Genomic DNA, 13,154 nt, shown 5'->3' with positions numbered 1-13,154 from the left:
AATACCCAGAAGTGAGGTAGCTGGATATTGTGGATAATGGATAATCGTTCTTTTCTGATTCCATATACATTTTAGATTTTTTTATTTCTGTGAAAAATATTCCTTGGAGTTTGATAGGAATAGCACTGAATATGTAGATGGCTTTAGGTGATAAGGACGTTTTGACAGTGTTAATTCTCCCAAGCCATGAACACAGAATGCCTTCCGATTTATTTGTGTATTCATCAATTTCTTTCAAAAACATATGTACAGGTCTTTTCAATTCACTTCAGTTAAGTCGCTCAATCGTGTCCGACTTTTTGCGACCCCATGAATCGCAGCACGCCAGGCCTCCCTCTCCATCACCAACTCCCGGAGTTCACTCAGACTCATGTCCATCGAGTCAGTGATGCCATCCAGCCATCTCATCCTCTGTCATCCCCTTCTCCTCCTGCCCCCAATCCCTCCCAGCATCAGAGTCTTTTCCAATGAGTCAACTTTTCGCATGAGGTGGCCAAAGTTTACTTCCTTGGTTAAATTTATTCCCAAATTCATTTTATTATTTTTGTTAAGACTGCTAATAGAGTGGTTGTTTTCTCTTTCTGCTAAGGCACTGTTAGCATATAGAAATGCAACAAATTCTTCAGCATCCAATTTGTATTCTTCAATGTTACTATATTCATACATCATGGTGAAATTGATAGAATAATTTGTGTATAAAATCATGTCATCCGCAAATAGTGACTGTTTCACTTCTTTCCAATTTGAATGAACTTTATTTTTCTTCTCTCCTAATTGCTCTGGCTAGGACTTCCAATATTTTGTTTACTAGGAGTGCCAAGAGTGGACATCCTTATCTTGTTCTTGTTCTTACAAGAATAACTTTCAGTTTCTTACTATGGAGTGTGTTACCTGTGAGTTTGTCACAAATGTCATTTATTATGTTGAAGTACTTTCTATTCACACTTTATTGAAAGGAAATATAGTTATAGACTTAAATACTGTGTTTCAGTTCAGTTCAATCACTCAGTCATATCTGACTCTTTGCGACCCCATGAATTGCAGCATTCCAGGCCTCCTTGTCCATCACCAACACCCAGAGTTCACTCAAACTCATGTCCATCGAGTCGGTGATGCAATCCAGTCATCTCATCCTCTGTCGTCCCCTTCTCCTCCTGCCCCCAATCCCTCCCAGGAACAGAGTCTTTTCCAATGACTCAACTCTTCACATGAGGTGGCCAAAGTATTGGAGTTTCAGTTTTACCATCAGTCCTTCCAATGAACACCCAGGACTGATCTCCTTTAGAATGGAACAGTTGCAGTCCAAGGGACGCTCAAGAGTCTTCTCCAGCACCACAGTTCAAAAGCATCAATTCTTTGGCACTCAGCTTTCTTCACAGTCCAACTCTCACATCCATACGTGACCACTGGAAAAACCATAGCCTTGACTAGATGGACCTTTGTTGGCAAAGTAATATCTCTGCTTTTGAATATGCTGTCTAGGTTGGTCATAACTTTCCTTCCAAGGAGTAAGCGTCTTTTAATTTCATGGCTGCAATCACCATCTGCAGTGATTTTGGAGCCCCCCCCCCAAATAAAGTCTGACACTGTTTCCACTGTTTCCCCATCTATTTCCCATGAAGTGGTGGGACCAGATGCTTTGATCTTTGTTTTTTGAATGTTGAGCTTTAAGGCAACGTTTTCACTCTCCTCTTTCACTTTCATCAAGAGGCTTTTTAGTTCCTCTTCACTTTCTGCCATAAGGGTGGTGTCATCTGCATATCTGAGGTTATTGAGATTTCTCCCAGCAATCTTGACTCCAGCTTGTGCTTTTTCCAGCCCAGCATTTCTCATGATGTACTCTGCATATAAGTTAAATACTGTGTTTAGTGTTATACAAAAAGAGAACTGTCATGCATCAGTTTTGATAGATTAACATTCTTTTAATTTAGTACATTGTATCCATAAATCTAATATTATGAGAAGAATAATTCTAGCTTAGAGGGTTTAGAAAAAAATTTCCTGCAATTAAACTTAATTTCAAAGTTGTTTACTTCTTCCACTCCTGCCTTCTAAAAGAAGATGAAGAGCCTTGCCTGAAGGCTTCTATCACACTTGTTCATGAAAGACTCTTACTCTGATTCTGTCTCTGTGCATGTGAAACATTCATGATTAGCTCATTCAGTTGTGCAAAGTTATGCCAGGCAGGCTAATTTTTATCCGTCTGCCTTTTTAATGACAAAGAAGACCAAATCCTTTACTTTACAGATGAGGGAAGTAAGCTCAAAGTGGTCATATATAATGATCATGAGTAATGAGAAGTATGTTTACCCAAGATTTTGCCGAATTGGCTCTGAACACACAGACTAGGTTAGCTCACTTGAAGCAAGGAAGAAGACAGAAATATGAGTACAAACTAATTCTATGTTCATCTGGACTATCCCATAGAAAGGATTGTGATAGTTTCAGAGCTCCATACTTCTTGTTGTGACTGACTTTGTAATGAAAATAATAAAAATTACAATGCATCTATGTGGAAATCTTACTTCACAAACCAATAAGTATCCTCCCAAAGTCAACAATCTTTCCTTATGTAAAACATAAGATGAAATATTACTCAGCCATATAAAAGAATGAAATAATGCCATTTGCAGTAGCATGGGTGGACCTAGAAATTGTCATACTGAGTGAAGTAAGCCAGACAAAGACAATTATCATATGATATGACTTACGTGTGGAATCTGAAAAATTGATATAAATGAATTTATACACAAAAGAGAAATAGACCCAGAATCATATGAAACAAACTTATGGTTACCAAAGGAGAAAGGGCCAGAGAGAGGGATAAATGATTTGTCCTTTATCTGTTTTATTGGAAACAACTTCATTATAATTGCATGTGCAATTATATATTACAATCCCAGTGCACACATGTAAGAAGATTGGAGATTTGAGCTTGTGAGTATGTGTTCTTCTAGGTGCCTCTGAGATTGACACAGAAAAAAGGATCTAAGGAGACTGTGGAAAATTAGATTCTGTAACTGTGTATAGTCACTCTTCTGAAATCCTAAAAGGAGAATCATATTGGTCAGGATTTCACCTAAAACATGAGAAGTATAATAAATATTACTGAGTTCCTCTTGGTCTGGCTAGCATTAGTTTACAGTCTATGGGAGTTTGTAGCTTACTGCTGTGTGAAAATTGTATAAATCTTAATTATTTGAATTGATTCACAGTGTTTTCAGGTCTATTATATCCTTCTACTTTTTCTGTTTTAAACTTTTATTTATTTTTTTGTGGAGGTAACAGCTGTTTTTATTAAAGTGAAATCAGAGGGGACACAAGAACAGGAAGTTAGCTCTCGGATGCAAGAATCCTGTTGAGTGAGAGAGAAAAGAGAAAGACTGCCTTTTTCAGCATATGATGCTGAAGCAATAAGATATTAAAAATGAGGGACCCAAGGTGACTTTATGTACAAGGTATAAAAGATTGGCATGAGTATTAGCTTGAATAGGGAAACAGGAACTCTTTCTCTGAGCTCAGGAAGAAAGGATTAAAGCCATAATTAAGGTTGCACAGGAAAGAACAAATACCCTAGTGACCCACATGTAAAACACACTGTAAGCAAGAGAATGAGATTTGAGGTTAATGGAGGGTCATCTTGCCCAGGCCGCCGTGTGTCACAAGGCCAAATGGGCATTAACAAGCACTGTCTTCCCACGGTGAGGGTCAGGGGTGGAAGGGTGTGAGGTGTCAACTTTTATCTTTTGATGTAATTTAAATAAATTTTACTGAGAAGCGGGGAGAAAAGTCGAATCTGATGTAGTGAACTGGATGCCATGCTACCCTTGAAGATTTTTATTGTTAATTCACTGCACCATTTGTGATTTGTTCATTTTTTTAAAACATTTCCAAAATATAAAACTCCAACGAAATCTAATAACAAACTCACATTTTCCCTATGTACAATTCTTCCTCATCTCTTCCTTTTCTATTTTAAACATTTTGACCTAAGAGTGAAATTGCAATGGCACGCCACTCCAGTACTCTTGCCTGGAAAATCCCATGGATGGAGGAGCCTGGAAGGCTGCAGTCCATGGGGTCACTGAGGGTCGGACACGACTGAGCGACCTCACTTTCACTTTTCACTTTCATGCATTGGAGAAGGAAATGGCAACCCACTCCAGTATTCTTGCCTGGAGAATCCCAGGGATGGCAGAGCCTGGTGGGCTGCCATCTATGGGGTCGCACAGAGTCAGACACGACTGAAGTGACTTAGCAGTAGCAGCAGCAATGTACATATTTAAAAGTACTGAATGTGTATGTCTAATACACACATAAATATTATGTAATAAATACTTATTGTGTATATTTATAAGATACTGTGTATGTTTATAAAGTACTGAATTTCCAGTATTTTGCTCACCTGATGCAAACAACTGACTCATTGGAAAAGTCCCTGATGGTGAGAAAGATTGAGGGCAGAAAGAGTAGAGGGCATCAGAGGATGAGATGGCTGGATCACATCATTGATGCAATGGACATGAAATCGGGCAAACTTTGGCAGATAGTGAGGGACAGGGAGGCCTGGCATGCTTCAGTTCATGGGATCACAAAGTCAGACATGACTGGGCAACTGAACAACAACAGTGTGTATATTTATATATTTGCTACTAGTTAACTTGTTTCGTATCTGTTGTGGCTTAATACGTTTTACATTTATATCAAAGATAGTATTGCCTGTTCAGAATGCATGCTATAAATATTAAGTAATGAAATGACTAATTCAGAGTCTCTGGTACAGAACAGGGGATGTAGTTCTGAGTTGAAATATCTGGAGAAATTTTAAGGAGATGTAATGTATACCAATTTTGGTCTAACAAATTCCTTGACAGAGGTTTACAAAGTAATCAAGATTTGCTTTATCTAGTATCATGAATGTCAAAGTGTTAGTCGTTCAGTCATGTCCAGTTGTTTGTGACCCATGGACTGTAGCACGAGAGACTCCTCTGTCCATGAAATTCTCCAGCCAAGAATACTGGAGTGGGTGAAATGAAGTGACTTGAAAGTCACTCAGTCGTGTCCGACTCTTTGTGACCTCATGAACTATACAATCCATGGGATTCTCTAGTCCAGAACACTGGAATGGGTAGCCTTTCCCTTCTCCAGGGGATCTTCCCAACCATTCTCTTTTCCAGGGGATCTTCCTGACCCAGGGATCGAACCTGCATCTCACACATTGAAGGCAGATTTTTATCATCTGAAATGCCAGGGAAGCTCCATCTAGTAGCATATTTGTCAATATTTCCCCATAATTTGGTGATAAGGATGAGGATAATGAAGATGATTTGTTGCTAGCAATAAAAAAAGACAACAATATAATCTCCCTTATGAGAATGGCCTCATGAATGACAATTTCACTAGGTCTGTAGTACAGAATAGGCCTCATTGCTTTCCCAAATGGCTTGTCTTCTCACCTCATATTGATTATAGAGTAACATATTTCTCCATCAGTATGAAATGACTCTACCAAAGACTTTGTGCCTTACTGGTAAACAAACATAGAAAAGAATCAATAAAGTAAGTAAGTTTAGTTCAGTCACTCAGTCATGTTTGACTGTTTGAGACCCCATGGACTGTAGCATGCCAGGCTCACTTGTCCATAATCAACTCCTGGAGCCTACTCAGACTCGTCCATCACATCGGTGATACCATCCAACCATCTCATCCTCTGTCATCCCCTTCTCCTCTCACCTCAATCTTTACCAGAACCAGGGTCTTTTCAAATGAGTCAGTTCTTCCCATCACGTGGCCAAGTATTGGAGTTTCAGCTTCAGCATTAGTCTTCCAATGAATATTCAGGACTGATTTCCTTTAGGATGGACTGGTTGGATCTCCTTAAAGTCCAAGGGACTCTCAAGAGTCTTCTCCAACACCCCAGTTCAAAAGCATCAATTCGTTGGCACTCAGCTTTCTTTATAGTTCAACTCTCACATCCATATATGACTACTGGAAAAACCATAGCCTTAACTAGATGGACCTTTGTTGGCAAAGTAATGTCTCAGCTTCTTAATATGCAATCTAGGTTGGTCATAGCTTTTCTTCCAAGGAGCAAGTGTCTTTTAATTTCATGGTTGCAGTAACCATCTGTAGTTATTTTGGAGCCCCCCAAAATAAAGTCTGTCACTGTTTCCATTGCTTCCCCATCTATTTGCCATGAAGTGATGGGACCAATGCCATGATCTTAGTTTTCTGAATGTTGAGTTTTAAGCCAATTTTTTCACTCTCCTCTTTCACTTTAAATGGAGCAGTTATTCAGAACTGGGAAGGACAACAGTCAGAATTAAAGGACATCAAAGACTAGAATTAAGATTGTGAGATTGGTAGCCATTTATAGTTGTAAAAATGATAGTGATAAAAGTTCCTCTCAAAAAAAAAATTTTTTTTTTAAAAGTTCCTCTCAGAAGCTAGATACAAAGTTATTAATTGATGCTTTAATAAGAAGAGAAGGCTGATGGTGCTTTTGAACAGCTCATGAGTGAACCAATCTGAAAACATCATTTAAAGTTAGAAACCAGTTGTAACTTCTATGTTGATCAAAGCAGTCATACCAAGTGGTGATAAAATTGTCCCTTCACTGACACACATAGCATATGGCTTCGGAAAATTGTCTTGGAGATATTTCCCGCGGGACAAGATTTTTTCGGGATAACTGTAAATATTACCTTTTCCTAGACAAAAGTGATTGGGATCTCTGATGAATAAATCTATGATCAGAACTTTCAACATTATACTTAATGAGTAAATTGAGAAATAATTTTACCATTCTTGATATTTATAAATCTTTAAAATTTTCACATGATAATGACGTGTCATGCTGCTGCTGCTAAGTCACTTCAGTCATGTCCGACTCTGTGCGACCCCAGAGATGGCAGCCCACCAGGCTCCCCTGTCCCTGGGATTCTCCAGGCAAGAACACTGGAGTGGGTTGCCATTTCCTTCTCCAATGCATGAAAGTGAAAAGTGAAAGTGAAGTCGCTCAGTAGTGTCTGACTGTTCGCGATCCCATGAACTGCAGCTTACCAGGCTCCCCCGTCCATGGGATTTTCCAGGCAAGAGTACTGGAGTGGGGTGCCATTGCCTTCTCCGAATGACATGTCATATGAAGTCTTAATGTTCAATATACTTTCCTTCTTTACCAAAAGTTTTCTGAAACTAACCAGCTTTTGATATAAAATGTTTCACTCCCTTTTCATGGAGAACCACTTCTGCATCCTGGTACGGATCTGTTGGGTCTTCACTGTAGATGATGTGGTTCATCAGAGCTGGGAAGACAATGGAGATGTTGCCCATGAGGACATGGACCACAGAAGAGAGGTGTTTCCCAAACTGGTGCAGCATAGTCAGACTGATGATTGGAATAGAGAAAAACAGAACAGCACAGATGTGAGAGACACAGGTCTGCAAGGACTTGAACCACTGCTCCTGGGATGGAATAGCCAAGACAGTGCAGGATCAGAATGTAGGACTCAATAGTTAATATGGAATAAAGCAAAAGAGTACAAATCACCAGAGCCAAGGCATAGAAACTGTTGAAATGGGTGTCGGAGCAGGATAATCTCAGCAGGTCTTGGTGAAGACAGAAAGAGTGAAAGAGTATGTAAGAATGGCAGGAGTGGAAAAACTTTAGATGGATAATGGGAGCAATGAAAATAAAACTCCTAATTATGAACATAAAACTCTTAATTAAAATGCCAAGCCTGATTTTGATGATCTTGGTGTTGGTTAATATGGATGTATATCCCAGGGGATTACAGATTGCTGTAAAATGATCAAAAGCCATGTCAAGAAGGACTCCAGACTATGCATGGAGTCCAGGAGAGGCCATGCATAAAGGAAGTTTGGGCAATGCAGGCATCCAGGTTGACTTCCTGGCTGAGCCACCACAGGATCTCTAGGACTTAATATTTTGTAAAATATTCTGAAACCTTGGTGATAGCAAAATAGATTATATTTCATATTTTGAATAGCTGACATTATTTGATATTTTCAAATGAGTGAGATATGAGAAAATAAAGTATACAGTTATATTTCAGATTTCAATATATGCTAGGTCTGTTTTTGCTAAACTAAATATTTTCAACTGCAGAATTATAATTAGAATGTTAATAATTTAATAAGTTATGCTGTACTCTGCTTAGTTACTCAGTCATGTCCAACTCTTTGCAACTCCATGGACTGTAGCTGGCCAGGGTCCTCTGTCCATGGGGATTCTCCAGGCAAGAATACTGGAGTGGGCTGTCATGCCCTCCTCCAGGGGATCTTCCCAATCTAGGAATCAAACCCAGGACTTCTGCATTGCAGGTGGATTCTTTACCTCCTGAGCCACCAGGGAAGCACATGAATACTGGAGTGGGTAGACTATCCCTTCTCCAGGGGACGTTCCTGACCTAGGAATTGAATCTGGGTCTCCTGCATTGCAGGTGGATTTTTTACCAGCTGAGCTACCAGGGAAGCCCTCCCAGCACATAGTAAGTGTTTAAAAGAAAATGTTCCTTAATATGATCATTATGAAAACAGAGGCTCTGATTTTACCCGGCTTATAAGAATTATCAATCATATGCAAAATTATGTGACTCTAAGCAATGTTTTATATTTGCTAGCACATGAACTCTTTGAATACTTAAGCCAAGCATTCAAAAATGAACAAGAGAGCATGTAGCTGAAGTTAAGGGAAACAAAATGAAATTTGACATTAATAGCAATAGCTTGTTTTATATAAAAAGTATCTGCTTCCCTTCAAATAAAATGTAAACATCAATCAGGGAGGAAGGAAACTACTAAAGCTTCCTGGATCTCTCTGTCCAAAGCTCATTTCCAAATTTCCCAGGGTGAGATTTTTTTTTTTTTTTTTTTTTTTTTTTGGTAAATTTGGTGACAATGGAAGAGGAGGGTGAAAAAGTTGGCTTAAAACTCAACATTCAGAAAACTGAGATCATGGCATCTGGTCCCATCACTTCAAGGCAGATAGATGGGGAAACAATGGAAACAGCGAGAGACTACATTTTGGGGCTCCAAAATCACTGCAGATGGTGACTGCAACTATGATACTTGCACCTTGGAAGAAAAGCTATGACCAACCTAGACAGCATATTAAAAAGCAGAAACATTACTTTGCCAACAAAGGTCCATCTAGTCAAAGCTATGATTTTTCCAAGTAGTCATGTATGGATGTGAGAGTTGGACTATAAAGAAAGCTGAGCACTGAAGAGTTGATGTTTTTGAACTGTGGTTTTGGAGAAGACTCTTAAGAGTCCCTTGGACTGCAAGGGCATCCAATCAGTCCATCCTAAAGGAAATCAATCCTGAATATTCACTGGAAGACTGATACTGAAGCTGAAAGTCCAATACTTTGGCCACCATGAGTATGAGCAAGCTCCAGGAGTTGGTGATGGACAGGGAACCCTGGCCTGCTGCAGTCCATGGGGTCACAAAGAGTTGGACACGACTGAGTACCTAAACTGAACTGACTCGCAATATTATTCAAAACTTGGTGAAGTGAAAGTCTGCTGTGAACACACTCCCAGTGGGTTTTCTCCCATTCTTCCCAAGGGACATAGGCACTATATGTTGCATCACTCATCCTCAACATCTCCCAGGATCTGTGATTTACTCCAGTGGCTCATATACGGTTTGCACCTGCATAAATCTTGCTTCTCCTAGAATCTAGAGACCACTGTGACCCAAGGAAATAAAAAGGAGTATGATCGATTTTCAAGATTGGCAAGAACATCTCTACATCTGTGAGTGACAGTTGTCTTTTACTAAGTCTCTGAAACATGAGTGGAATGGACAACATCACTGATAAATGACTGTTATAAATGACTTAGTGCCTTATGTAATAAGCAGAGTTTAATCCTCCACCCGATAGCTGTGCTTTGCAATTTATGTCACCAGGATTTACTTGTAAACAGCCCAGATGTGTTTTCTTTTTCTACTTTGTCATGCTTGAACATTATTATTCTTTGCCAAGTAAAAGATCATTCATATTTGAGACCTGTAATGTGAAGCATTCACCTAAAAATTGGTGGTGACCTCTGATGGGGCCAAAAATCTAATAACAGGGAAGTTTCATGTGTAGGCCTAAATTTGTCTCTGTTTCAGAGAATACTTAGCTTCTGAAAAACTACAAGCCTTGGTTGTATATTTAATGAGCTACTGTACTAATCCAATTCTTATCACAGCTGTTACTTCAGAGTTTTTATGAAGGCAGTCATTTTTCCTTGAGAGGTTACTGTCTCTGGAAATCAATGTCTGTTGGACCTGATTCCAAAATCAGTAACTCTACCTTTCTCCTTACGGGCTTCCCTGGTCTGGAATGGGACTATCCCTGGCTCTCCATCCCCTTCTCCTGTATCTATGTTATGGTACTGTCAGGAAACTGCCTGGTGCTGCACGTGATCCGTACTGAGACGAGCCTGCATGAGCCCATGTTCTACTTCCTGGCCATGCTGGCCCTAACTGACCTGTGCATGGGGCTGTCCACAGTGCACACGGTGCTGGGGATCCTGTGGGGGCTCAGCCGGGAGATTGGTCTGGATGCCTGCATTGCCCAAACCTTCTTTGTTCATGGTCTATCTTGCATGGAGTCTGGAGTCCTTCTCGCCATGGCCTTTGATCGCTTTACTGCAATCTGCAGTCCTCTAAGATACACGTCTATCCTTACCAATACCAGAATCAGCAAGATCGGTGTGGTCATTTTAGGGAGGAGTTTCCTGTTTATTACTGCTCCCATTGTCCGCCTCAAGTTTTTCCATTACTGCCGACCCCGCATCCTTTCCCACTCCTTCTGCTTGCACCAGGACCTACTCCGGCTGGCCTGCTCTGACATCCGCTTCAATAGCTTCTATGCCTTAGCCCTGGTGATCTGCACACTGCTTTTGGATTCAGTGCTCATTTTCATCTCCTACATATTGATCCTGCACTCTGTCTTGACTATTGCATCTCAAGAGGAGCGGCTCAAGTCCTTGAAGACCTGTGTCTCCCACATCTGTGCTGTCTTGGTTTTCTATATTCCAATCATTGGTCTGACTATGGTACACCGCTTTGGGAAGCACCTCTCGCCTGTGGTCCATGTCCTCATGGGCAACATCTACATCCTTTTCCCACCTTTGATGAACCCCATCATCTACAGCATCAAGACCCAACAAATCCGTAACAGGATTCAGAGATGGTTCATTAAACAAACTTGAGTTCTAGAGGTTAATGTGTTTCAGGGGAGGGAAGGTAGTACTTGCAAGAAAGGTGAATAATAATGACTTTTAACAACAATAACTGTATATGAAATACTTAACAGGTTAAAGGCATATTTATAGTAATTTTCTTTATTTTGCTACTGTTTTATACTGCCACTGTTTTAAACTTAACATGATTAACCTGCAAAGAATATAAAAAGTAATTTTTTATATTAGTTTTTGAAAATCAGAGAAATAGGTAGAGAAAAAGTTACTAGTCTTATAGTCAGAGAGAGAATGGGTTATTTGTCTTATTTCTTAATTGTAAAATTAAGTAGAATTTTAACTGAAGTGAACCAATGAGCATTTTCAAATTTCTAAGGCTATGATTTTTCCTGTGGTCATGTATGGTTGTGAGAGTTGGACTGTGAAGAAGGCTGAGCACCGAAGAATTGATGCTTTTGAACTGTGGTGTTGGAGAAGACTCTTGAGAGTCCCTTGGACTGCAAGGAGATCCAATCAGTCCATTCTGAAGATCAACCCTGGGATTTCTTTGGAAGGAATGATGCTAAAGCTGAAACTCCAGTACTTTGGCCACCTCATGAGAAGAGTTGACTCATTGGAAAAGACTCTGATGCTGGGATGGATTGGGGGCAGGAGGAGAAGGGGATGACAGAGGATGAGATGGCTGGATGGTATCACTGACTCATTGGACGTGAATCTAAGTGAACTCCAGGAGTTGGTGATGGACAAGGAGGCCTGGCGTGCTGCGATTCATGGGTTCACAAAGAGTCAGACACGACTGAGTGGCTGAACTGAACTGATAGTACATCTATGGTTTTTTTAATTTTAGTTTAGAATATCTTATTTTTTCATGTAACTATTATATGTGTTTAATATACATGGAAGAAGCAGATTTTATATATTATTTTTATGTGTCACAAATTATCTCTATAGAGATCATTCATACTTCTACTTATTACTGAACAAAAGTGTCTGGAGAGCCCATTCTGTTCCATCTAGTAAAATGTATGATATTCATAGACTACATTACATAGCTAATGCAAAAGTCTGATAAATAAGGACATTGAATCAGCTACCACATTTCTATATTTCCTAGCCAGTACACCCAAATACATACATTTGCAATTTGTAGTAAATTTAGAGTAGTGTGGGATGCTCATTGATTTTTAAATGATATGTTAATTGACTTTTAGAGGAGGTCATGGCAACCCACTCTGTTATTCTTGCCTCAAGAATCCCATGGAGTTAGGAGCCTGGCAGGCTACAGTTCATAGGGTCTCAAAGAGTCAGACACTACTGAGCAACTAATACTTAACTGACTTTAATATAAATTGACTTTAACCTTGGGATCTGCAGACAAAATGACACTTTACAGACAATTTGATCACCCTCTTCATTTTTAGGAAAGGAGAATGAGGTACAGAGGTATTAATGTTTTACTGATACATTAGTGGTTAATCCAGGGATAGAAATGTGTTTTTGAGAATCTTTTGAGTGTATGTCCCATTTCTAATTCTCATCCTCTTCATATGTAAAATTAGATAATTTAATTCAATCAGCAAAAGCAGGTGTATATTTTGGGGGAGGTTTTTGCTTAAAAAAATGCCCCCCCCCCAAAAAAAAAAGTTAAAGAAAAATCTGGTGTGTCTCAAGATTTGTTTTTCTTTCTTTTTTTTCTTTCTTACTTTGAATATTGCAACTTAATCATGGCTATGTACTCGTCATGACTGGGGCAGCAGGGTTACTAGCAGGGGCTAACTGCAGTTAAACTACACAAATTGGAAGTAAATTGCCGCACATTTACTTTGAGGTATACAAAACTCCCTGTATAACACAGGGAGGTCTGCTCCATGTTGTATCATGTAACAACCTCAATGGGAAAAGAATTTCAAAAACAGTAGATACATGTATATGTAT

The 13,154-nt window shown here is 39.5% G+C and overlaps 1 protein-coding gene and 1 pseudogene across 1 annotated transcript; one reads left to right on the top strand and one right to left on the bottom strand.

Annotated features, from left to right (window-relative positions):
• Positions 1-7,220: 7,220 nt before the first annotated feature.
• LOC138092171 (olfactory receptor 51V1-like) lies at positions 7,221-9,995 on the bottom strand (annotated as a pseudogene).
• Positions 9,996-10,289: 294 nt separating this feature from the next.
• Positions 10,290-11,231, top strand: LOC138092561 (olfactory receptor 51V1-like). Its single transcript, XM_068988598.1, has one exon. The coding sequence runs from the start codon at positions 10,290-10,292 to the stop codon at positions 11,229-11,231; it is 942 nt and encodes a 313-aa protein (XP_068844699.1).
• Positions 11,232-13,154: the final 1,923 nt, after the last annotated feature.

Source organism: Capricornis sumatraensis, chromosome 16, assembly GCF_032405125.1.
Source record: "Capricornis sumatraensis isolate serow.1 chromosome 16, serow.2, whole genome shotgun sequence".
In the NCBI taxonomy this organism is placed as follows: Eukaryota; Metazoa; Chordata; class Mammalia; order Artiodactyla; family Bovidae; genus Capricornis; species Capricornis sumatraensis.
Note: the sequence above shows the minus strand (reverse complement) of the source record. Positions and strands in the feature narration are given on the sequence as shown.

What these genes read in the sequence shown, in the direction of transcription:
- LOC138092561 (XM_068988598.1), top strand. Translation starts at nt 10,290, where the DNA reads ATGTCTGTTGGACCTGATTCCAAAATCAGTAACTCTACCTTTCTCCTT.